This window comes from Dama dama, chromosome 2 (assembly GCF_033118175.1).
Source record: "Dama dama isolate Ldn47 chromosome 2, ASM3311817v1, whole genome shotgun sequence".
Lineage (NCBI taxonomy): Eukaryota > Metazoa > Chordata > Mammalia > Artiodactyla > Cervidae > Dama > Dama dama.
The window spans coordinates 41,605,951-41,633,950 of record NC_083682.1 but is presented as its reverse complement, the minus strand read 5'-3'; the positions used below and the strand labels follow the sequence as shown (position 1 = coordinate 41,633,950).

The 28,000-nt window shown below is 36.8% G+C and overlaps 1 protein-coding gene across 2 annotated transcripts in view; it reads right to left on the bottom strand.

Annotated features, from left to right (window-relative positions):
• Positions 1-28,000, bottom strand: part of TMEM135 (transmembrane protein 135) — a 247,886-nt gene that overhangs the window by 203,045 nt on the left and 16,841 nt on the right. The window contains exons 2-4 of one of the 2 annotated variants that reach the window (XM_061120253.1): positions 25,877-26,165; positions 13,696-13,823; positions 11,005-11,097 (exon numbers count right to left, since the gene is read on the bottom strand). In XM_061120253.1, coding sequence (XP_060976236.1) covers positions 11,005-11,097; positions 13,696-13,823; positions 25,877-25,993 — 338 coding nt within the window. In that variant the 5' untranslated portion in view covers positions 25,994-26,165. The remainder of the gene's footprint in view (positions 1-11,004; positions 11,098-13,695; positions 13,824-25,876; positions 26,166-28,000) is intronic. The other variant, XM_061120243.1, reaches the window with a different exon arrangement.

The window sequence follows — 28,000 nt, the reverse complement described above, 5'->3', positions numbered from 1 at the left end:
TCAAGGGGGCCCCACACTTTTGTGAGTCTTACCTCCAGGAGCTTGCCTGTAACATCTTATAGAAAAACCTGAATGAACGTTTTTACCAATCCAATAGATAAAACGTTCAATTAAAACCACAAAAGGCAGAATAAGACTGGAAGATAAAAATCAGAACAAAGAAAAAACAGTAACAAATATGGTAGAAATCAATCCAACTATATCAATAATCACTTCGCTAGCTATGTGTATGCTCAGTCATGTCTGACTCTGCAACCCCACTGACTATACAGACTGCCTGTCTCCTCTGTCCATGGAATCTTCCAGGCAAGAATATTGGAGTGGGTTGCCATTTCATACTTCAGGGGATCTTCCTGACCTAGGGATCCAACGCACGTCTCTGAGGTCTCCTGCATTGGCAGGTGGGTTGTTTGCCACTGCACCAATTACTCTGAATGACAGTTAAAAGATTGTCAAAGCTGATCTAAAACATAACCCAATTATATGTCAAATACAAGAAACCTACTTTAAATATATATATACATAGAGATTAAACTAAATAAGCATGAAGAAATGCCCCACAACATACATATATCATCAAGGAAATGCAAATTAAAACAACAATGAGATATGACCACACACATATTAGGAATGCCAAAATTCAGATACTACTAAATGCTGGTGAAGACACTGAACAACAGGACCAATGAGGATACAAAATGGCCCAGACCCTCTGGAAGACAGTAGGCAGTTTCATACAAAATTAAACAAACTCTTAGTACATGATCCAGCAATCACAACCCTTAGTAATCATCCAAAGGAGTTGAAAATTTATGTCTACATAAAAACCTGCACCTGAAGGTTTACAGTAGCTTTATCCATAATTACCAAAACTTGGAAGCCATCAAGATGTCTGTCAGTAGATCAATGGATAAATAAACCGGTACATCCAGACCATGGAATATTATTCAGTTCCAAAAAGAAATGACCCATCAAGCCATGAAAAGACATGGGGGAAACTTAACCACATATCACTAAGTAAAAGATGTTAATCTGAAAAACCAAGATACTGTATGATTCCAACTATACAACATTCTAGAAAAGATATAACCATGGAGACAGTCAGATTGGTGGTTACTAGGGGTTGAGGGGAGAGAGGGATTAATACACAAGCACATAGGACTTTTAAGACAGTGAAATTCCTCTGCAAGATCCTATAATAGTCTATATGTGTCCTTATACATTTGTCCAAACCCATAAATGTACAAAACCAAGAACCCTAATGTAAATTATAAATTTGGACTGATAGTGACATGTCTACATATGTGCATCGATTGTAACAAATGTGCCACTCTGTTGGGTGATATTGATAATTAGGGAGGCTGTAAGGGATAGGCTACCCACTCCAGTATTCTTGGGCTCCCCTGGTGGTTCAGACAGTAAAGAATCCACCCGCAATGTGAGAGACCCAGGTTCGAACCATGGGTTAGGAAGATCCCCTGGAGGAGGGCATGGCAACACACTCCAGTATTCTTGCTTGGAGAATCCCCATGGACAGAGGAGCCTGGCGGGCTACAGTCCCTGGGGTCACAAAGAGTCAGTCATGGCTGAACGACTACGCCACAGCACATCACATCCATGTTCAGGGATCTGGATATATGAAAAATCATTATACTTTCCATATAATTTTGCTTTGAACCTAAAACTCCTGCCCCCAAAATTTTAAAAAGGGAATGGAGGAGATTTTTTTTTTAAATAACACATAGTGTCACCATCTAAAAAAAAAAAAAAAAAAAAAATTCAAATAATGGAAAAGAATGCAGGAAAAGGAACAGAGAAAGAAAAAAAGAAGAAAAATAGTAATAAAACAGTGGATCTAATCTAGACACATCATAATAAATATACCAAATGTTAATGGCTAATTAATCTAATTAAAAGACAAAAATTAGCAAAAATAGATTTAAAACACCAAGACCCAGGGAATTCCTTGGCAGTCGAGTGGTAAGGATTCAGCTTTCACTGCAATGGGCCTGGGTTCGGTACCAAGTCAGGGAAACTACAATCCCCCAAGTCATGTGGCTTGGCCAAAAAATAACTTTTTAATTTTTAAATATAAAGTTTTAAAAATTAAAAAATAAAAATCCAAGACCTAATTACATGTTATTTACAAAAATCACATTTCAAGTACAAAACTAAGGGATTGGAAATTAACTGGAAAGAAATTCAATACAATGCAAGAAGACGGCTGGAGTGGTTATAGCAATATCAAATAAAATAGAATTCAGAGCAAAGGGAATTATCTGAGCTATAGACAAACATCTTATATTGATAACAAGTTCAATTTATCATTGAAGACATTACAACCATAAAGTGTATACACCAAACTGACAGCATTAAAGTGAGAACCAGACAAATCCAGATCAACAGAACGGAGATTTTAATATCATTCTATCAGCAAATAATAAAACTAGACAAAAAATTTAGTAACGATATAGATCGGTAGTTTTCAACAAAGGAGGGATTTATCCCATGGGGATAACTGTACTCATCTCACACACTAGTAACCTAATGCTCAAAATTCTCCAAGCCAGGCTTCAACAGTACGTGAATCATGAACTTCCAGATGTTCAAGATGTTCAAACTGGATCAAGAAAAGGCAGAGGAGGCAGAGATCAAACTGCCAACATTGGCTGGATCATCAAAAAAGCAAAAGAGTTCCAAAAAAATATCTACTTCTGCTTTATTGACTATGCCAAAGCTTTTGACTGTGTGGATTACAACAAACTGGAAAATTCTGAAAGAGATAGGAATACCAGAGCCTCTTGAGAAATCTATACACAGGTCAAGAAGCAACAGTTAGAACTAGACATGGAACAACAGACTGGTTCCAAATTGGGAAAGGAGTACGTCAAGGCTGTATACTGTCACCCTGCTTATTTTACTTATATGCAGAGTACATCATGAGAAATGCCAGGCTGGGTGAAGCACAAGTTGGAATCATGATTGCCAGGAGAAATATCAATAACCTCAAACATGCAGATGACATCACCCTTATGTCAGAAAGCGAAGAATTAAAGAGCCTCTTGATGAAAGTGAAAAGAGGAGACTGAAAAAGGTGGCCTGAAGCTCAAATATTCAGAAAACTAAGATCATGGCATCTGGTCCCATCACTGCATGGCAAATAGATGGGGAAACAATGGAAACAGTGAGAGACTATTTTCTTGGGCTCCAAAATCACTGCAGATGGTGACGGCAGCCATGAAATGAAAAGACGCTTGCTCCTTGGAAGAAAAGTTATGACCAAACTAGACAGCATATTAAAAAGCAAAGACATCACTTTGCCAACAAAGGTCTGTCTAGTCAAAGCTATGGTTTTTCCAGTAGTCATGTATGGATGTGAGAGTTGGACTGTGAAGAAAGCTGAGCACCAAAGAATTGATACTTTTGAACTGTGGTGTTGGAGAAGACTCTTGAGAGTCCCTTGGACTGCAAGGAGATCCAACCAGTCCATCCTAAAGGAGATCAGTCCTGGGTGTTTATTGGAAGGACTGACGCTGAAGCTGAAACTCCAATACTTTGGCCACCCTGATATGAAGAACTGACTCATTGGAAAAGACCCTGATGCTGGGAAAGATTGAAGGTGGGAGGAGAAGGGGATGACAGAGGATGAGATGGCTGGATGGCATCACCAACTCAATGGACATGAGTTTGAGTAAGCTCCAGGAGTTGGTGATAGACAGGGGAGGCCTCTCCGGGTGCCCCTCGCTATGGAGAAATTTCATCTTTAATCTAGATGTTTTATCATCAGTGCTCGGAGAAGTCTTGAGGCTACCGTAAGAATAAGACTGAAAACCAGAGGCAGGAGGCTTAAGTCCAAATTCTGAGAACACCAGAGAACTCCTGAATCCAGGGAACATTAATCAATAGGAGCTCATTAAAAACCCCCATACCTATGCTGAAACCAAGCACCACCCAAGGGCCAACAAGTTCCAGAGCAAGACATACCACGCAAATTCTCCAGCAACACAGGAACATAGCCCTGAGCCTCAATATACAGGCTGACCAAAGTCACACCAAATCCACTGACATCCCAAAACTCACTACTGGACACTTCATTGCACTTCAGAGAGAAGAAATCCAGTTCCACCCACCAGAATACCGACACAAGCTTCCCTAACCAGGAAATCAAGCCACCCATCCAACCCCACCCACAGCGAGGAACCTCCACAATAAAGAGGAACCACAAACTGCCAGAATACAGAAAGGCCACCCCAAACACAGCAAGATAAACAAGATGAAAAGGCAGAGAAATACCCAGCAGGTAAAGGAACTGGGTAAATGCCCACCAAACCAAACAAAAGAGGAAGAGAGAGGGAATCCACCTGATAAAGAATTCCCAAGAATGACAGTGAAAATGATCCAAAATCTTGAAAACAAAATGGAGTTACAGATAAATAGCCTGGAGTCAAGGATTGAGAAGATGCAAGAAACGTTTAACAAGGACCTAGAAGAAATAAAAAAGAGTCAATATATAATGAATAATGCAATAAATGAGATCAAAAACACTCTGGAGGGAACCAACAGTAGAATAACAGAGGCAGAAGATAGGATAAGTGAGGTAGAAGATAGAACGGTAGAAATATATGAAACAGAGAGGAAAAAAGAAAAACGAATTAAAAGAAATGAGGACAACGTCAGAGACCTCCGGGACAATGTTAAACGCCCCAACATTTGAATCATAGGAGTCCCAAAAGAAGAAGACAAAAAGAAAGACCATGAGAAAATACTTGAGGAGATAATAGTTGAAAAATTTCCCTAAAATGGGGAAGGAAATAATCACCCAAGTCCAAGAAACCCAGAGGGTCCCAAACAGGATAAACCCAAGGCAAAACACCCCAAGACACATATTAATCAAATTAACAAAGATCAAACACAAAGAACAAATATTAAAAGCAACAAGGGAGAAACAATAACACACAAGGGATTCCCATAAGGATAACAGCTGATCTTTCAATAGAAACTCTTTCAGCCAGGAGGAAATGGCAGGACATACTTAAAGTGATGAAAGAAAATACCCTACAGCCCAGATTACTCTACCCAGCAAGGATCTCATTCAAATATGAAGGAGAAAACAAAAGCTTCACAGACAAGCAAAAGCTGACAGAATTCAGCACCACCAAACCAGCTCTTCAACAAATGCTAAAGGACCTTCTCTAGACAGGAAACACAGAAAGGGGGTATAAACTCAAACCCAAAACAGTAAAGTACATGGCAATGAGATCATACTTATCAATAATTACGTTAAATGTAAATGGGCTGAATGCCCCAACCAAAAGACAAAGACTGGCTGAATGCATACAAAAACAAGACCCCTATACATGTTGTCTACAAGAGACCCACCTCGAAACAAGTGACACATACAGACTGAAAGTGAAGGGCTGGAAAAAGATATTCCATGCAAATAGAGAACAAAAGAAAGCAGGAGTAGCAATACTCATATCAGATAAAATAGACTTTAAATCAAAGGCTGTGAAGAGACAAAGAAGGACACTACATAATGATCAAAAGACCAATACAAGAAGAAGATGTAACAATTATAAATATATATGCACCCAACATAGGCGCACTGCAATATGTAAGACAAATGCTAACAAGGATGAAAGGGGAAATTAACAATAACACAATAATCATGGGAGACTTTAATACCCCACTCACACCTATGGGTAGATCAACTAAACAGAAAATTAACAAGGAAACACAAACTTTAAATGATACAATAGACCAGTTAGATCTAATTGATATCTATAGGACATTTCAACGCAAAACAATGAATTTCACCTTTTTTTCAAGCACACATGGAACCTTCTCCAGGATAGACCACATCCTGGGCCATAAATCTAGCCTTGGTAAATTCAAAAAAATTGAAATAATTCCAAGCATCTTTTCTGACCACAATGCAGTAAGATTGGATCTGAATTACAGGAGAAAAACTATTAAAAATTCCAACATATGGAGGCTGAACAACACGCTGCTGAATAACCAACAAATCACAGAAGAAATCAAAAAAGAAATCAAAATATGCACAGAAACAAATGAAAATGAAACACAACAACCCAAAACCTGTGGGACACTGTAAAAGCAGTGCTAAGGGGAAAATTCATAGTATTACAGGCTTACCTCAAGAAACAAGAAAAGAGTCAAATAAATACTCTAGCTCTACACTTAAAGCAACTAGAAAAGGGAGAAATGAAGAACCCCAGGGTTAGCAGAAGGAAAGAAATCTTAAAAATCAGGGCAGAAATAAATGCAATAGAAACTAAAGAGACCATAGCAAAAATCAACAAAACCAAAAGCTGGTTCTTTGACAAGATAAATAAAGTTGACAGACCATTAGCCAGACTCATCAAGAAACAAAGGGAGAAAAATCAAATCAACAAAATTAGAAATGAAAACAGAGAGATCACAACAGACAACACTGAAATACAAAGGATCATAAGAGACTACTATCAGCAACTATATGCCAATAAAATGGACAACTTGGAAGAAATGGACAAATTCTTAGAAAAGTACAACTTTCCAAAACTGAACCAGGAAGAAATAGAAAATCTTAACAGACCTATCACAAGCATGGAAATTGAAACTGTAATCAGAAATCTTCCAGCAAACAAAAGCCCAGGACCAGACGGCTTCACAGCTGAATTCTACCAAAAATTTAGAGAAGAACTAATACCTATCCTACTCAAACTCTTCCAGAAAATTGCAGAGGAAGGTAAACTTCCAAATGCATTCTATGAGGCCACCATCACCCTAATACCAAAATCTGACAAAGATGCCACAAAAAAAGAAAACTACAGGCCAATATCACTGATGAACATAGATGCAAAATTCCTTAACAAAATTCTAGCAAACAGAATCCAACAACATATTAAAAAGATCATACATCATGACCAAGTGGGCTCATCCCAGGGACGCAAGGATTCTTCAATATCCATAAATCAATCAATGTAATACACCACATTGACAAATTGAAAGATAAAAACCATATGATTATCTCAATAGATACAGAGAAAGCCTTTGACAAAATTCAACATCCATTTATGATAAAAACGCTCCAGAAAGCAGGAATAAAAGGAACATACCTCAACATAATAAAAGCTATATATGACAAACCCACAGCAAACACTATCCTCAATGGTGAAAAATTTAAAGCATTTCCCCTAAAGTCAGGAACAAGACAAGGGTGCCCACTCTCACCACTACTATTCAACATAGTTTTGGAAGTTTTGGCCACAGCAATCAGAGCAGAAAAAGAAATAAAAGGAATCCAGATTGGAAAAGAAGAAGTAAAATTCTCACTGTTTGCAGATGACATAATCCTCTACATAGAAAACCCTAAAGACTCCACCAGAAAATTACTAGAGATAATCAATGAATATTGTAAAGTTGCAGGATATAAAATCAATACCCAGAAATCCCTTGCATTCCTATACACTAACAATGAGAAAACAGAAAGAGAAATTAAGGAAACAATTCCATTCACCATTGCAATGAAAAGAATAAAATACTTAGGAATATATCTACCTAAAGAAACAAAAGACCTGTATATAGAAAACTATAAAACACTGGTGAAAGAAATCAAAGAGGACACAAATAGATGGAGAAATACACCATGTTCATGGATGGGAAAGATCAATATAGTGAAAATTAGTATACTACCCAAAGCAATCGATAGATTCAATGCAATCCCTATCAAGCTACCAATGGTATTTTTCACAGAACTAGAACAAATAATTTCACAATTTGTATGGAAATACAAAAAACCTCAAATAGCCAAAGCAATCTTGAGAAAGAAGAATGGAACTGGAGGAATCAACCTGCCTGACTTCAGGCTCTACTACAAAGCCACAGTCATCAAGACAGTATGGTACTGGCACAAAGACAAAAATATAGATCAATGGAACAAAATAGAAAGCCCAGAGATAAATCCACTTACCTACGGAAACCTTATCTTCGACAAAGGAGGCAATAATATACAATGGAGAAAAGACAATCTCTTTAACAAGTGGTGCTGGGAAAACTGGTCAACCACTTATAAAAGAACTGTTAATGTGTGTGTAATAACAGCAGTGACCAACAAGAACTTTTATTTAATCCTTCCAAATTATAATTTCAGGAAGATACTGGGAATATTCTTCCCTGGTGGCTCAGAGGTTAAAGCATCTGCCTGCAATATGGGAGACCCAGGTTCAATCCCTGGGTCGGGAAGATCCCCTGGAGAAGGAAATGGCAACCCACTCCAGTATTCTTGCTTGGAGAATCCCATGGATGGAGGAGCCTGGTGGGCTACAGTCCACAGGGTCGCAAAGAGTTGGACACGACTGAGCAACTTCACTCACTTAGTGATGTCATTTCATGATCAACTGAGCTTTATTCCAGCAAAGCGGAGATTATTGGAATATCAGGAAATCCATTCATCTAATTCACCATCAATAACAATACATTAGAAAGATCTGGTGATTACCACTTCAATCACATATTCAAACTTAGAACTACTGAGAACTCTGGGCCTCTTGATGGCAGTCAGCATCATCTATGAAGTAAATCTTAGCAAGAGTATTTAATTCAAATCTAATCAAAGATTTAGACTGAACTTCAAGTTCACAGGAAATACCATTTAAACAATTCTGTGAGGAAAAATTTCTGACAAAACCAGAAATGATTTTACACACAACAAGATAACTGGCCTGGTCATATCAGTAAGTCACTACCATGGATGATAAAAGTGGGATGGATGATTAACCTAGATCAAGAGAAAATAAAGAAACAACACCATACATCAACTTTGACTAGACTCCGGTTCAAAAAAACCAGCTATAAACTATTTTAGGATAGTACAGACAAGACGGTAGTTGGGAATGACTGCTAATTTTCTTATGTGTGATAAAAGTGCTAGAATTACGTAGGAAAGTATTCTTATTCTAGAATATGCTTGATGATAACATATGTAGGAGTGAAAATATCATGATGGCAACAACGTACTTTTATGTGGTTCATACACACACACATAATACCACACATACATAGATTTAGAATCACATAAAAATAAAGTAAAAATAGTAAAATGTTAACTATGGTTGACTCTAGGTGATGATTATACAGGTATTCATTTCAACATTTTCTGTTGAAATGCAGGCAAATAACTTCAAAAATGCCACCTTATCATTCAAGTGCTAAAAAATAAATCAAAGCAAACTTGGTCTAAAGCATCTTTAAAGTTTCATATATGAGTAACATACTTTGAAATCATATTTCCAAAAACCAATATTCATATTTATAAACTGATCAAGAAGTTACAATCGCCAGAAAAATACTCTCATTACTTATGGGGGAGAAAACAATAAAAATACTTAACACAACACAGTTACCATGTGTCAGACACTCTTCTAAGCACTTTTTACATAACTAACTCATTTAATTCTCTGAACAACCATATAAGTACTTAATCACTGTCTCCATTTTTCAGATAAGGAATAAGCCATAGAAGTCACACAGTAAATGGCAGAGCTAGTCTCCCAAGTCAGATAATATAGGTCCAGTATCCACACTGATTTAATGACTACTCTGTACTCTCCTCTTGGGTGGGGTAACCTATATTCCTGAGCAGTATTTTTGTTTAGTCTCTTAGTCATGTCTGACTCTTTTGTGACCTCATGGACTGTAGCTCACCAGGCTCCTCGTCCATGGGATTTCCTAGGCAAGGTTACTGGAGTGGGTTGCCATTTCCTCCTCCAGGGCATCTCCCCTACCCAGGCATCAAACCCGCATCACCGCATCTCCTGCATTGCAGGAGAATTCTTTACCACTGAGCCACCAGGGAAGCTCATGTTCCTGGCAATACTGACTTGATTTTGCTGGGGTTATAACACCCTTTGATTTTAGTGATTTTACTAATCCAAAAGCATGATCAAACAGAGAATCACAAAAAGTTAGATATTACATTTACAAAAATGCATTAATATGGCCTCAGGTAGTTTAGGGCTTCCCTGCTGTCTCAGTGGTAAAATAATCCACCTGCCAATGCAGGAGACTTGGGTTCAATCTCTGGGTCAAGAAGCTCCCCTGGAGAAGGAAATGGCAACCCACTCCAGTATCCTTGCCTGGGAAATCCCATGAACAGAGGAGCCTGGCAGTTTACAGTTCAGAGGGTCGCAAAGAATCAGACACAATTCAGTGACTGAAAAATAACAGGTAGTTTAGGTAAATATTTAGTTATATAACAAGATCTATCTATATTCTTATTAGAGGATCGATGATTACAACAAACATCTTCATCAGCTGAAAGATGACCCCATCTTGATTAACACATGACACTATCTTGATTATCTGGGATAAAGGTGGAATCAAAGCAGGTCTCAGCAGTTAAAATAAATATTCTTGAGATGGCAAAAATTATTTTATGCCAAATGTTTAACTTCAACAGTTTACTTGACTGAAAAACTTTTACGTAACATTTGTAGTATTTTGCAGAAACCTTATTATTCCACATGGAACATTTTCAAATTGATAACAAAATGTTTTTTTAAATGAGAAGATATCTTAAAAATAATAACTGATTTAATAGAGGTAATGAGTCTAAAGCAAATTACAAATATATATGAATATAAAGAAAATTATTATTTTCTTAGGTGTGACAATGGTATTGTGGTTACTGAAAAGATCTTTAACTGGAATTTATGCATGTCATATTTTAGTTTGGCACATCAGAGGAGACTCTAGATTTTTAGTAAACAAAGACTAATGAGTATTACTACTATATAATGTCAATCTTCATTTTTCATAGGCTTAAAAACATAAATAAGTATAAAATTAAATTTTCCATCAAATATTTGCAAGATTGAGAAATACATGTGGAAATATTTCTCCTCCCTGGACCACAACAAACACTAAGCAAAAAAAAAAAAAAAAGCAAAACTCTAATTTGGGTGAGAATGGTTCTACTAAGTATGTAGATACGCAACATTTTACCTGCTTTTTCTCTCAATTAGAATGGCCACATAAGATGATGGCAAAGCGGCACCAAAGCCGGGACTCCATAAGTAGAATTTTCCAAGTATCTTCCTGAAATTGAAATTTGGAAGGATTAAATAAAATTTCTTGCTGGTCACTGCAGTTATTACACACAGAAGTTCCCCTTCTCTGTTCACCCTCTGTCTAGGTGTCCCACAGCAAATCAAATTCAACATGACCAGAGCCAAGCTCGCTCCTCTTCTCCCCAGGCTCCATGAACTTGCTCTTCCTCGTCTTCTCCTAGGTTAACGACATCAACAACTACTCATTCACCTACGTGGGGCACTTGGAGACATCCTTGGCTTCTTTGTCTTCCATACATGGAGTCATCCACCTAAGTATTTCCATATACAATTTATCTCTCAAATGCCTCTCCAACCTACTGCCTTTGCCTCAGTTAAGTCCCTCACCATCTCTTCTTCAGGCTACTACTACAGCAAACTAATAGGTATCTCTCCTTGCAGTAATTTAATCTGTTATATTCATTCAGACATTCCCCGGATCCAACACTGTTCACTCTGCAAACCCTCTAGGTTCTCAATTTCCTCATCTATCAAATGGGAATAAATAAATTACCTATCTCATATATAATTGTTATGATGGCTACATGAGCTACTTCCCAGCACCATGCATGGCACAAAGGAAACACTCAGAAAATGTTAGCTATTGTTACTACTATTACCATTATTATCACTATTACAAGTTTTTCAGCTTTAACTGATGTATAATTGATTTACCATAGCGTGCTAGTTTCATGTGTATAGAAAAGTGATTCAGTTATATATACATTTTTTCAGATTCTTTTCCCTTATAGGTTATTATCAATACAAAATATTGAGTAGAGTTCCCTGTGCTACACAGTAGGTCCTTGTTGGTTACCTATCTTATATATAGTAGGGCATATATGTTAATCCCATATGCCTAATTTACCCCTCACCTTTCCCCTTTCATAAATTTGTTAGTTCTATGTCTGTGGGTCTCTTTCTGTTTTGTGTATAAGTTCATTATATCTTTTTTTTTTTTACTACTATTTTTTAACACATGATAAATATTCAACAAATGTCTCTCTTTTGCTTCTACAAGCCTGGATAAGTTTCTCTCACATACTTACTAAAATATTTTATATCTTTTAGTTATATGTGTATATAAAGTTTTTCTTTTACTAGAATACATCATTTGAAAGAAAGAATCTGCAAAGTGTCTCACTATGGTGTCTCACTACAAATGGCCATTAACTTCTTGGGTTTTCAAAGAGAAAATAAAAACAAGTCTGGAGATATTAGGAAATTCCTTTTTCCTTTCAAAGACAATATATTCCTAAGAAGGGGAGAAACAAAAAAATAATATGAAAGTATCTTAACAAAGTTGCTCAACTGCTAAATGATGTATTATAGGAAAAAAAATATTTACTATATACACACAGATAAGGATCAAGAATCACAGATAAAATTATTTTTTCATTAGCTTTAAAAAATTAGAAAATCTACAAATAACATGGGTATTTCTGCAATGGGCATCAGAAAATTTCTGCCTGAGAAAACTGGAGGTAGTTCTCCCTCCAATAAAATCCACAAATGATTTAATAAATTATTGAATGTAAGAATTAAAGGAAAATGACTCAGTGACTCAGGTATAGGACGAATACAGATGTTACCTTATAATTAGTATTTAATGTTTTCACAACTTAACCAAAGGGTTCACATAACATAAATATGCTTCAAGAATAATTTATTATTATTATTAAACCTAATTATCCTATAACCCTATTTTTAGAGTTTTAACAAGTATTAGAAACTTTCCAGAGACTACATGATAAAGAGTTTCTTGCACAGATTATTCAGGTCAATTTAAAGGCATGACTTACTCAATAGTATAAATTATATCAATTATTTTCTGCACAATTTAAAAGTTTATAAATGTTATTGTTCTTAAGGGAAAAGAATCTATGAAAGACACCTGGAAATTATATTTCTTACTGCAATTAAAATTTACCTGCAGAATTACTTTGGGCAATACTAAGTGGGTAAGATAATATTAATACAATGTGAAGTATTTCAATTTGACAAATTAAATAACTAGTTTGGGTTGTTTGAAAGATAAGAAGTAAATATCTACTAAATATGTTAGGTACATCTCAACACTAAACACTGAATTCTAACTGCACATATATAGCATGAAGCATGTGACACAGATAATGCACTGAATCAGGACCAAAAGTTTCATCAGTAGGATATGCCAGAAGTTTTATAGATAAACACAAGCATCTTATGGTCCTTTTGAAGTCTGTTCACTACATATGGACCTAAGCTATATCATGGACAATTGCTTTGAATTTCTAATCTATAAAACTGAAAAGTTAAGAAATCCTCATTTACAGCTCAGTAAATAAAGTGGGCCCCAGAAAATGTATGAATTATTAAAGCACTTTTGTTACATAATCACAGCAATGATTTGAAGTTTATATCACATCTTAGGCCAAGAGGGCCACAACTCCTGGTTTTGCAAGTTTTCTTTGAGATAAATAAATGTCATGCCACAGAGAGAAAAAAATAAACAAAGAATGACCTGCCCAACATTTATATAAACATCTGTTTCAATTTCAACAAAGGAAATTTGCATTAATCTCCAGTGGTTATTATGAGTACCAACCTTAAAATGCAAAAGAAAGCCATAAACAAGGCCCCATTAGCAGTCAGAAATGAAGCAGACTGTAGGATCTCAGGGAGCAATTTGTGTAAATAATAGTCTAATTTTCGTTTCCGGAGAATTGCTGCAATCTGAAAAGAAAAAGGGTCTTTTGTTTAATCCAACCAACTTTTCCCACTTAAGTTAGTTCTTATGTGGAAGATACTGAAATAACAGCATATGTTTAAAAATTCAAGTAGAAACCCTTGTATTTTATAGATCCTCTATGAAAATTCAATTTTGGGGACAGAAAGAAGACACTTTAATCTACCGAAGGTATAATAGGTAAAGGGCCACAACATGGATCAATCACATGATAGGTAACCTCCAAATCTGAGGTAATTATTTATAGTGCCTTAAAAAGTTTTAAACTGAAAAATAAGATATATTTTTAAACAGAAAAAAAGTGAAGTTCAATTCAAATAGAAATTGAATGCTAAACTAAACTGCATTACAGATATTATCAACCTGAATATTAGAGAATTTCAGTGACAAAAACTAGAAAATGATAAAAACCATTCATTCAGTTTCATTGAAAAGGGAATATGAGCTAGATCAGTAGCATTCTCACATGTACCATGAAGAAATGCTGTTCTATTCAAGGTGAAACAATATTATCAAAGGAACAAAAGATGACAGAATTAGTGAATGAGGGAGGGAATATAAGAAAGGGCAAGACAGACTTAAGAAAAGGAAGACCAGAGAAGCCTGCATTCACTCCTCACCATTCTGGGCAAAACACTTTCCCTGTGCTAAGGGAAATCTAACGGCCTCTTCTCAGTTCTTTTCTTATTCTACCCCTTAGAAGCTTCTGATAAGCTACTTCACTCAATTAAACAAACTGTTATTAAGAATTATGCCATACCCAGGAAAAACAATGATGAGTAAATCTAATTCTTGCCTGCAAGGAACATAAAAACTTGATAGAGAAACAGACATATAAACAATTAATGACAGTATGGCAGTGTGTTAAATGCTAGACTAGAGGAAGGAGAAACTGCTATAGAACTACTATTAGAACACAACCAAAACAGAGATGGGCAGACAACAATGTCTGGAAGATGGATCTTGGCAAATAGGTAAAATGTTGACAAAAGAGAAGTTTCTATAGTTTCTGTGACTGCAGTCTTCTCATTCTCCCACTATATCTCTAAATGCTATTCCTTTGTTAGCATTTCTTCCTCAGATCTCTACTCATTCTGTATATGTTCCCTCCCACAGCATCATCTATCATATCAAAGTAGCAATTCCAATATAACCCTATCATTTCCATTAAATTCTTAATCCAGACTTTAAATGTCCATTGCACATGTCAATAAAGATGTACCAAAAACATTAAAAAAAAAAAAAAAATCAGCCTGTCCAAAGCAGAACTTCTTGTATTTCCTCAAAGTGCCTTTAATTCTGAGTTTCCAAGCTCAGGTAATAGCATCACATTCACCTAATTAAGTTATTAAGGAACAAAATATTGGTGTCATTTTCAATTACTCCCTGGATCCTCAACCATCTCCTCAGTTCTAATGGTATTCTACTATCTTCAGGGTTTAGAAAGTAGTCTCTTTCATTTTAGACTTTTGGCATCCGGTCCCATCACTTCATGGCAAATAGATGGGGAAACAGTGAGAGACTTTATTTTGGGGGGCTCCAAAACCACTGCAGATGGTGAGTGCAACCATGAAACTAAAAGACACTTACTCCTTGGAAGGAAAGTGATGACCAACCTAGACAGCATATTAAAAAGCAGAGAAATTACTTTGCCAACAAAGGTCCATCTAGTCAAGGCTATGGTTTTTCCAGTGGTCATGTATGGATGTGAGGGTTGGACTGTGAAGAAAGCTGAGCGCCGAAGAATTGATGCTTTTGAACTATGGTGTTGGAGAAGACTCTTGAGAGCCCCTTGGAATGCAAGGAGATCCAACCAGTCCATCCTAAAGGAGATTAGTCCTGGGTGTTCATTGGAAGGACTGATGCTGGAGCTGAAACTCCCCAATACTTTGGCCACCTCATGCAAAGAGCTGACTCATTTGAAAAGACCCTGATGCTGGGAAAAATTGAAGGCGGGAGGAGAAGGGGCCGACAGAGGATGAGATGGCTGGATGGCATCACCAACTCAATGGACATGAGTTTGAGTAAACTCCAGGAGTTGGTGATGGACAGGGAGGCCTGGAGTGCTGCAATTCATGGGGTCACAAAGAGTTGGACACGACTGAGTGACTGAACTGAACTGTCTGATGGGCAGAATATGGTATGCTGCTTCAGACTCAAGTAGTTACAGAAAAAATTTCTTCTGTCCCTGGAAACACATATAATATCTCTTATAACAATCGGGTTATGTACAAGTATCTCTATAACCCAACTGTCTAGTAAACATAACTCCCAAGCAATTTACATACACAAACACACACACACACACCCCCCTCCTAGAACTAATAAAGCAATTGAGCAAGGGCATACGAAAGAAGCCAAACATACAAAACTTACCGGTATTTCTATATGAGACTAATGAATACATGGACCCCCCCCAAATTAAAAATACAACAGCATTTATAACTCCACAAAAACTAAAACACTTAGGGAAAAATCCATAACACCTGTATAGGACTTATATGCTGAAAGTTATCCAATGCTGATGTTAGAAATCAAGAACATATAAATAAATACTCATAGAAAGACTCAATATAGAAAAACATCAGTTCTGCCCCAAAGTGATATATAGGTTTAACACAGTTCCTATTACAACCTCAGAAAAAGTTTTGGAGAGGTTGAGAAGATTATTCTGAAATTTACATAGAAAAGCAAAAGAACTATAAGAGCTAAAATAACATTGAAAAAGAGAATGAACTGGGAGGAATGAGTCTATGCAATTTCAAGACATATTATACAGCTACACGATGGTTTTGTGATACTGGCAAAGGGACTGACATATAGATTAATGAAACAGAATAGAGAACCTAGATACAGACCCACATAAATATATCCAGCTGATTTTTGACAAGGCACATATGCAATTCCACAGAGGAAAAATAGCTTTTTCAGCAAAGGGTACAGTAGTAAAAAGAGCTCCATAAGCAAAAGAAAAAAAAATTAGCTTCAAAGTCTCACAGTTTATACAAAAATTCAAACTATCAGAGACATAAATGTAAAACATAAAACTACAAAACTTCTGAGAGGAAAAAAATCAGAGAAAATCTTAGAGATCTAAGTCTAGGCAAAAGTACAATTCATAAAAGGGAAAACTATAAATTACACCTCAAAGTTAAAACTTTTTCTCTGTGAAAGACCTGTTAGAAGATTTAAAAAAAAAAAAAGCCAAGGTTTAGAATGGGAGAAGATACTTGTAAACTGCAGACCTAGTGAAGGACTAGTATCTAGAATGTAGAAGAAAATCTCAAAATTCAACAGTAAAGAAATAAATGACCCAATTAGAAAATACAAATGATATGAACAGATATTCACCAAAGAGAATATGCAAGTGGAAGATAAGCACATCAGTCATTTAGGAAAACCACAATAAGCTATCACTATAGAACTGCCAGAATAATTAAGTTTAAAAATACTGAAAACACCAAACGCTGGCAAGAATGCAGAGAAACTGGATCTCTCATGCATTGTCAGAGGGAATGTGAAATAGCAGAAGCATTCTAAACAGTTTGACAGTTTCTTTAGAAACTAAGCAAGCAACTATCATATGACTCAGCAACTGCAGTCTCGGATGTTCACCCGAGGAAAATGAAAATGTTCACCCCAAATTACAGCAGCTTTGTTCCTAACAGTCAATAAATGGAAACAACCCCTATGTCCTTTAAGAGGTAAATGGTTTAAAAACTGAGTTGTATCCACACTATGGGTTACCATTCAGCAATAAAAAGAAACAAGCTCGTGATACATGACAAATGTTGATGAATTTCCAGAGAATTATGCTAAGTGAAAAAAGCCAATCACCAAAGACTACATATATATAATTCCATTTATAGGACATACATGAAATGACAAATGCATAGAAATGAAGAATAAGTCAACGGTGACCACGAGTTAAGCGGAGGTGGCTAAGGGGGAGGCAGTAGGGAATGCTATAAAGGGGCACCAGGAGGGATCCTTGTGGTGATAGAGATGTCCTGCATATGACTACGCTGTTTAGTCACCAAGCCAGTCTGACTCTTTCCGACCCTGGGAATGGTAGCCCCCCAGTCTGCTCTGTCCACGGGATTATCCCAGCGAGAATACTGGAGTGGGCTGCATTTCCTCCTCATCCAGGGATCAAACCCATGTCTCCTGTACTGCAGGTGGATTCTCTACCACTGAGCCACCAGAGACTGTATCAAGGCAGTTATTTAGGTTATGTTATTTTACTATCATTTTGCAGGATGCTACCACTGGGAGACACCAGAAAATGTGTACAGAGAATCTATTATTTCTTCCAACTACTTGAAAAGAAAGAAAGTTGCTCAGTCGTGTCTGACTCTTCGCGACCCCACGAACTGCAGCCCACCAGGCTCCCCTTGTACAGTCCATAGAATTCTCCAGGCCAGAATACTGGAGTGGGTAGCCTTTCCCTTCTCCAGGGAAATCTTCCCAACCCAGGGATCAAACTAAGGTCTCCCACATTACAAGTGGGTTCTTTATCTGCTGAGACAGAAGGGAACCCTCCAACGACTTAAGAATCTACAATGATCTCAAAATTAAAACTTCTATGAAAAAGCAGTCATCCACATGGCCAATGGGCATATGAAATATGCTCAGCATCACTACTCATCAGAAAACTGTACAATGAAATACCACTATACACACGCACACCAGAATGTCTAAAACAAGGAGAAATGGCAATGCAAAGCACTGTCAGGAATAAAGTAACTGGAGCTTCACACACTGCCGATGGGAATGTAAAATTGCATACTTACTTCAGAAAATTATTATCTAATGAAACTAAATGAACTCTTATCCTATGATCTGGCAATTTCACCTCTAGGAATATAACCAAGAGAAATAACTGCTTATGTCCACCAAAAGTCATATTCATAACATAAAAAAAAAAAATACCACAAAACACCTAAGTGTCCATCAGCAGTAAGGTAGATAAATTGTACATATTTTCAACACTGGTAGATCAAACTAACAGTACACTGTGAAAAAAGGAAAAATCTGACGCTATACCAGAGGAAATAATCTAAGACCTTACCAACATTGTGCTGTAACCCAGAGCTTTCAACCAGGATTTTCATGTGGCCAAAATACTGATCCTCTCATCAGTCTGGGTAGCCAGGCCAGGACTCAGGTAACAGAGCAACGTAATAACCATCTCAGTTTTCCCTAGTATGCCACACAATTATCATCATTTACTAGATGGGGAAACAGTGGAAACAGTGACAGACTTTATTTTGGGGGGCTCCAAAATCACTGCAGATGGTGACTGCAGCCAAGAAACTGGAGGACGCTTGCTCCTTGGAAGAAAGGTTATGACCAACCTAGATAGCATATTAAAAAGCAGAGACATTACTTTGCCAACAAAGGTCCATCTATGGTTTTTCCAGTAGTCGTGTATGAATGTGAGTTGGACTATAAAGAAAGCTGAGCACCGAAGAATTGATGCTTTTGAACCTGGTGTTGCAGTAGGCTCTTGAGAGTCCCTTGGACTGCAAGGAGATCCAACCAGTCAATCCTAAAGGAAATCCATCCTAAGTGTTCATTGGAAGGACTGACGCTGAAGCTGAAACTCCAATACTTTGGCCACCTGATGCAAAGAACTGACTCATTAGAAAAGACCCTGATGCTGGGAAAGATTGAAGGCAGAAAGAGAAGGGGACAACAGAGGATGAGATGATTGGATGGCATCACCGACTCAATGAACTTGAGTTTGAGTAAACTCTGGGAGTTGGTGATGGACAGGGAAGCCTGGTGCACTGCAGTCCATGGGATTGCAAACAGTCAGACACAACTGAGTGATTGAACTGAACTGTGTATATCACAGCATGCTACAGTATGAAAAAAGTTTAGAAGCACTGATCTAAACAAATAACATAACAGTAATTGTACTAGCCATGTAGGAACTATAAGGGTACATGCACATGTGTATAAAATTATCAGACACCATAATATACCTTTAAAAAATCACATTTTATAGCAAAATAATGCTGCAGTGTTCATATACTTTGATAAAGTAATTCCACAGTAGTAAATTCCTTATCGGGACTTCCCTGGTGGCTCAGACGGTAAAGCGTCTGCCTATAAGCGTCTCCTGCCTGCGGGAGACCCAGGTTCAACGCCTGGATTGGGAAGATCTCCTGGAGAAGGAAATGGCAACCCACTCCAGTATTCTTGCCTGGAAAATCCCATGGACGGTGGAGCCTGGTAGGCTATAGTCCATGGGGTCACAAAGAGTCAGAAATGACTGAGCAACTTCACTTCTTTCACTTTTATTCCTTATCAATTTTCCAAATATGCATATAAACACTTAGCTTAACAAAGTACATAAAAACACTATGATTAAAATATACACTTCTATTTGTTTTTTTCTATTGATATAACTTTTGAAGACTAATGACCAGGAAAAAAAAGAAATCAAAATGCATACAGCAATAAGACAGACTACAAAACAGTATTTTCTAATGAACATATGAACCAAATACCAGAACATCATGCATTGGGTTATCTTTAAAAGGAGATATGTATTCAAAGTGGTGAAAGAAAAAAACCTACCAAATAAAAATACTTTATCTGCAAATCTGTCCTTCAAAATGGAAAAAGAGATAAGGACTTTCCAAAAAAATCAAAAGCTAAGTTAGTCAGTCACCACTAGCCCTGCCTTATAAGGAATGCTAAAGGGAGTTCTTTGAGCTGAAATGAAAGGTACTCACTGTAAATATACAACTCACTGGTAAAAGTAAAGTGAAGTGAAGTCACTCAGTCGTGACTGTAGCCTACCGGGCTCCTCCGTCCATGGGATTTTCCAGGCAAGAGTACTGGAGTGGGTTGCCATTGCCTTCTCCAGGGGATCTTCCCAACCCAGGGATTGAACCTGGGTCTCCCGCACTGTAGGCAGACCCTTCACCGTCTGAGCCACAAGGGAAGCCCTTGGTAAAAGTAAATATATAGTTAAATATCATGGTATATCCTGTCATGGTGCTGTGTAAATCAACTGACTTAGAATAAAAGTTGAAATATAAAGTATTAAAAATAACTATAGCTATAAAAAATCTATTACTGGATAAACAATATAAAAAGACTGTGACATCAAAATTGTAAAGTGGGAGTAACCAGGTAAACTTTTTATATAAGACTGAAGTTATCATCAGCTTATAATAGACTATTATAAATACATTGTTTTGTTTTTTTATCAGTATGCTTTATAAAAACCACACTGTAGCCACAAAGCAAAAATCTGTAATTGATACAGAAAAGAGAAGATGAAAGGAATCAAAGCATACCACCACAAAGCAGGCATAAAATCACAAGGAGAGGAAGGAAGAAAGGAACAAGTAAACTACAAAATGGTGAAAAAACAATGAACAAAATAGCAACAGTAAGTCTTTATATGTAAATTAACTATGTCTCCTAAAAGACACATAGTGACTGAATGAATTTAAAAAATTAAAAAAAAAAAAAAACAAGACACAATATACACTGCCTTCAAGAGACTCACATTATCTCTAAGGATACACAAAGGCCAAAAGTGAAGGAATGGAAAAAAAGATATTACATGCAAATGATAACCAAAATAGAGAAGGGGTGGCTACATTTATAGCAGACAAAAGAGACTTCAAGTCAAAAATCATAAAAGAGACAGAGAAGGACACTGTATAATAATAAAGGGGTCACCTCATCAATAGGATATAAAAATTGCAAATTTATATGGGTCCAAATCAGATCACCTACATATATAAAGGAAATATTAACAGAATTGAAGGGAGAAATAGCAACATAATAATAATAGGGGACTTCAATGTAGAAATGTGGAAATGTAGAAATTAAACAGTACACTCATAAAAAAACAATAATTCAAAGAAAATAAAAAGGGAAATCAAAAACTACCTTGAGAAAAATGAAAAAGGAAACACTATATCAAAACTTTTGGGATACAGCAAAGCAGTTCTAAGAAGGAAGTCTACAACAATAAATGCCTACCTTTAGGGAAAAAAAAAATCTCAAATAAACAACCTAACTTCATACCTCAAGAAAACAGAAGCAGAACTAACTAAATCAAAAGTTAGCAGAAGGAAGAAAATAATAAAAGTCAGAGCAGAAATAAACAAAACAGAGACTAGAAGATAACACAAAACATCAATGAAACAAAGAGTCGTTCTGAAAAGATAAAATTGAAAAAACTTTAGCAAGACTTACTTTTTAAACAAGATATTAATAAATAAAATTAAAAATGAAAGAGAGGACATTACAACTGACATCAGAGAAATACAAAGGATCATGGAAACTACTACTACAAAGAGACTACTACTATGAACAATTATACAGCAAGAAACTGGATAACCCAAAAGAAATGAAACATACAACCTACCAATACTAAATCATGAAGAAACAGAAAATCTGAATAGACCAATAACTAATAAGGAGATTGAATCAATACTCAAAAACCTCACAATCCCAAAACACAATGGCTTCATCAATTAATTCTACCATACACTGAAAGAAGCAAATGCTGCTCAAACTTTTCCAAAAACTTGAAAAGAACATAAAACTTTAAAACTCACTTTATGAGGACAGCATTACCATCATAGCAAAGCCTGATAAGGACACTAAAGGAAAGAAAACTTAAGGTCAATATCCTTGATGAAGACAGATTAAAATTCTCAACAAAATACTAGCAATCCAAATTCAACAGCACATATATCATGCTCAGGAATGACTTACTTCTAGGGTGTAAGAATGGTTCAACATACACAAATCAATAGGTAATACATTAACAAAATGAAGGCTAAAAATCAGGATCATCTCAGTAGATGGAGATAAAGTATTCGACAAAACTCAATAACCTTTCAAGATATAAACATCAATAAACTTCATCATAATAAAAGGTCATATATGATAAGACCACAGCTAACATCAAATTCAAAAGTGAATAAATGAAAGCTTTTCCCCTAAGACCAGAAATAACGCAAAGATGCCCACTCTCACTATTTCTATTAAACTTAGTACAGGAAGTCTTAACCAGAGTATCAAGTCAAGAAAAAGAAATAAAAGGTATCCGAATCAGAAAAGCAGAAGTAAAATTGCCTCTGAGTGCAGAAACCTTGAAACTTCTACCAAAAAAAGAGAAAAAAACATCAAAACTAATAGATGAATTCAGTAGAGCTGTGGGATACAAAATCAACATACAAAAATCAGTTACATTTCTAAACATTTACAACAATCTGAAAAAGATACTAAGAAAACAATCTCATTTACAATTATATCATCAATAAAATACTTTGGAATAAAGTAAACCAAGGAGGTGAAAGATATGTACACTGAAAACTTTAAAACCGTAATGAAAGAAACTGAAGAAGATGCAAATAAATGGAAGTGAAGTGAAAGTCACTTAGTCATGTTTGACTCCTTGCAACCGTTAGGACTGTAGCCCACCACACTTCTCTGTCCATGGGATTCATCAGGCAAGAATACTGGAATGGGTTTCCAATACCTTCTCCAGGGGATCTTCTCAACCCAGGTATCGAACCTAAGTCTCCTGCACTGCAGGCAGATTCTTTACCATCTGAGCCATCAGTCTAAATAAGTGGAAAGACAGTACATATTCATGGATTGGAAGACTTAATATTGTTAAAATGTCCATACTACTCAATGCCATCTATAGATTCAATGCAATCCATATCAAAATCCCAAAGGCATTTTTCACAGAAATGGAAAAAAAAATCCTAAAATTCACATGGAATCACATACATAAAAATGTGCATAGCCAAAGTAACCTTGAGAAAGAACAGAGCTGGACACATGCACTTATACTGGACTTCAGAATACACTGCAAAGCCCCTGTAATAAAAGCAGCAGAGCACTGGCATAAAACAGACATGCAGACCAAAGAAACAGAACAGAGCCCAGAAATAAAATCACGCATTTATGGTCAAAGGGATTCATCAAAGGCTCCAAGAACACACAACAGGGAAAGGAGTCCCTTCAATGAATGGTCTTGTTTATCCACATGTTGAAGAAGGGAGCTGAACCCTTGCCTTGTTCAATACACACAAAACAATTCAGAATCATTAAATCCTTCAATGTAAGACCTGAAACTAAACTACTAGAAGAAAACAGAGATAAAAAGCTTCTTGGCATTTGTTTGAACAATCCTTTTTGTGGATATAATTATAAAAGCACAGCAACAAATGGCATAAACAGACAGATGAAATTATATCAAACTAAAAGCTGCTGCATAGAAACTAAAAAAGTTATTAACAGAGTGAAGAAACAACCTACAAAACAGAAAAAAATATTTGCAAACCATTTGCAAAATTTCATAAGAGATTAATGTCCAAAATACAGAAAAAACTCAAGCAACTCAATAGCAAGAAAACAATAACCATTTTAAAAATGAGTAAGGGGCCTGAACACACATTTCTCAAAAGAAAACATACAAATGGCCAACAGGAGCATGAAAAGATGTTCAACATGACTTAATTACATCATGGAAATGCAAATCAAAACAATGAGCTATCACCATACAGCTGTTATAATGGCTATTACCAAAAAGACAGAAAGTCATATGTTGATGAGGGTGTGGAAAACAGGGAATCCTTGTGGTATACATACACAAACACAATGGATTATTCAACCTTAAAAAAGGAGGAAATCCTGTCATTTGGGACAACTTGGATAAACCTGGGGGAAATTATGCCAAGTGAAATAAACCAGGCACAGAAGGACAAACACTACATTATCTCAGTCATATGTGGCAACTAAAAACCCACAGAAGCAGAGGAGATGATGGTTGCTAGTGGCTGAGGGGGTGGGGGACACAAAGACATGCTGAGCAAAGGATACAAAGTTACAGCTATGTAGGATGAATAAATCTAGTAAAAGATCAAGCATAATGACTATAGCTAATAACACTGCACTGAATACTGAAAATATGCTAAGAAGGTACATTTCAGATACCACTGAAACGTTCACTTTGTTGTGACATTCACAGTAATCTGAAACGGAACCTGCAGTATCTCTGAAGTATGCATGTGTATCAACATGACACAGAGTTCTCTTTTCTCACTTTTAAATTATATCTTTTTTTCTTTTCTTAATAAATTATACTTAAGGAACTTGGAGAAGGAAATGGCAACCCACTCCAGTATTCGTGCCTGAAGAATCCTCTGGACAGAGGAGCCTGGAAGTCCACACGGTCACAAGAGTCGGACATGACTTAGCGACTAAAGTAAGTAACTGGATATCTGTATAGAACAAAAAAAGTTACCTTTTTTGTTAACAACTTCTTCACACTATACACAAAACTTAGTTTGAGATGGATCACAGACTTACATGTGCAAAGTATAAACAATAAAGCATATGGAAGAAAACATAGGTGAATATGAACATTCCAGACGTAAGTCAAAAGACTGAGACAGCATTAAGCATAGTTCCCATGAAAGGAAAGTATGGAGACTGACTTGACTATCACAAAGGCTACAGACTGAAGACTGATGCAAAGTTCTAATGACAGGCTCCCAATTTAGGAGTTCCCTTTTACAAAAATATCACAATTAGACATCTAACAGGCCTATATACATTTCATCTTATTCCATCTTATCTGTTTCGCCCTGTGATTAATGTCACATATTTGCCATACAAATGGTTAACTAGTATTAGGATTGCATGGCTATGGAACAGAACACAGTTAACTGGCCCTCATAAGGGGCTGACCCCTTGATCTTAGCCTTATTGTACCAAACTTTAATTTAGTAGTCTTTGTTAGCCCAAGAGCTTGATCATTAACTCTCTCAGATGACTATTTCTGGAGAGTCTAATAAATCAAGTTTTGTGAAAAATAAAGTCTGCAGTAGGAGTTGATTTTATGTTTTATTTATTTGTTGCTGTTGATGTTCAGTCACTGTCATATTCAGTTCTTTGTAACCCCATGGATTGCAGCATGCTAGGCTTCCCTATCCTTCACTATCTCTCGGATGTGGCTCGTGTCCATTGAGTCAATGACGCTAACCATATTATCCTTTGCCGCTGTCGTCTCCTTTTTGCCTTCAATCTTTCCCAGCATCAGGGTCTTTTCCAGTGAGTCGGCTCTTCGTATCAGGTGGCAAAAGTATTGGAGCTTCAGCATCAGTCCTTCCAATGAATATGCAATGAGTTGATTTCCTTAAGGATTGACTGGTTTGATCTCCTTGCTGTCCAAGGGACTCTCAAGAGTCTTCTCTAGTACCACAGTTTGAAAGCATCAATTCGTCAGCACTCAGACTTCTTCATGGTCCAACTCTCACATCTGTATATGACTACTGGAAAAACCACAGCTTTGATTAGAAGGACCTTTGTCAGCAAAATGATGTCTTTGCTTTTTAATATGCTTTCTGCATTTGTCATAGCTTTCCTTCCAAAGAACAAGTCTTTATTTAATCACCAGCAAATAATGATCTCTTTAAAGCAGAGTCTCTCAACTTCAACACTAACTACATTTTGGGTCCGATAATCTGCTGCTTTGGAGGGGTGTCCAGCATGTTACAGGATGTTTAGCAGCATCCCTAGCTTCTACTTATAAATGCCAGGGGTGCAGCCTGAGCTGTGACAACCAAAAATGTCTCCATGCAGCGCCAAGTGTCTCCTAGAAGCAAAGTCACCTCTTACTGGAAACAATGTTTGAAAGAAAACAGCATAATATAAAGATTCAGGCACAGTTTTTTTTTAACTTTTTATTTTATATTCGAGTATAGCTGATTAACAGTGTTGTGATAGCTTCAGGTGGACAGCAAAGGGACTCAGCCACACATAGACATGTATCCATTCTCCTCCGAACTCCCCTCCCATCCAGGCTGCCATGTGCCACTGGCCAGAGTTCCTTGTACTATACAGTAGGTCCTTGTTGTGTATCCATTCTAAATATAGCAGTGTGTACATGCCAATCCCAAACTCCTATCTCTTGCCCCCATTCTTCCCCCACTGGCAACTGTAAGTTTGCTCTCTAGTCTGTGAGTCTGTTTCTGTTTCATAAATAAGGTCATTTGCATTGCTTCTTTTTAGACTCCACATATAAGGGACGTCATGTGCCATTTATCCCTCTGCCTGACTCACTTCACTCAGCATGACGATCTCTAGGCCCATCCACGTTGCTGCAAGTGGTGCTCTTTCACTCTTTTTAATGACTGAGCGATATTCCATTGTATACATGTACCACACTTGTTTGTCCCTCTGTCAGTGGACATTTAGGCTGCTTCCATGTCTTGACTATTATAAACACAGCTGCAATGAACACTGGGGTGGATGTATTCTTTCAGACTATGTTTGTCTCCAGTATATAGCAGGGTCATATGGTAGCTCTATTTTTAGTTTTTTAAGGAACCTCCATACTGTTCTTCACAGTGGCTACACCAATTAACGTTCCCACCAATAGTGCAGGAGGGTTCCCTTCAGGACTGAGGCATTTTTTGACAAAGGGTCAAATATATCAGACATCCGACACATAGTACACATAATAGGACTGTCTGAAAAAGTTAAAACTAGTCCTGAGTATCCAATAAGACTTCTAAATATCCTATCAGTCATATAGGTGAAATACTTGATTACTGTGACCTGGGTCTAAAACCTAATTTCATCTTACAAATGAACACGAACTATTTGTTAAGATTTTAATATTAACTAAAAATTTTAAGAATAAATCTAGTATGTTTTAAAAAAAAAAGGAGGGGAGAAAACAGCATAATGAATTTACATTTTTAAAATATTAACAGAATATCTACTTTATTTAACAAACATTTGTAACACTTTCTACATGCCAGCACTGTTCTAAACACTGTACAAATGTTAACTCAGTGCTTATTAACAATCCATGAGATGGAATGATCAGTATTCCACTTTAGAGATAAGAAAACATGGGCACAAAGAGATTATGTTGCCCAAAGTCACAGTGAATAAGGAGGAGAGCAGGGACTGCACATAGGTAAGTGGCTCCAGAGTCCATGCTCTTAAGCGCCATACCTGATGGTGAAGTCTCACATTCTAAATGAGGGGAAGAATCACACACAGTGAGTGCTACCAAAAAAAGCAAAAACCCAACAACAGCAGCAATTTGTGACTCACTAGCCCCTATAGGAATTGAGGCTGCCCATCCTGAAAGAAG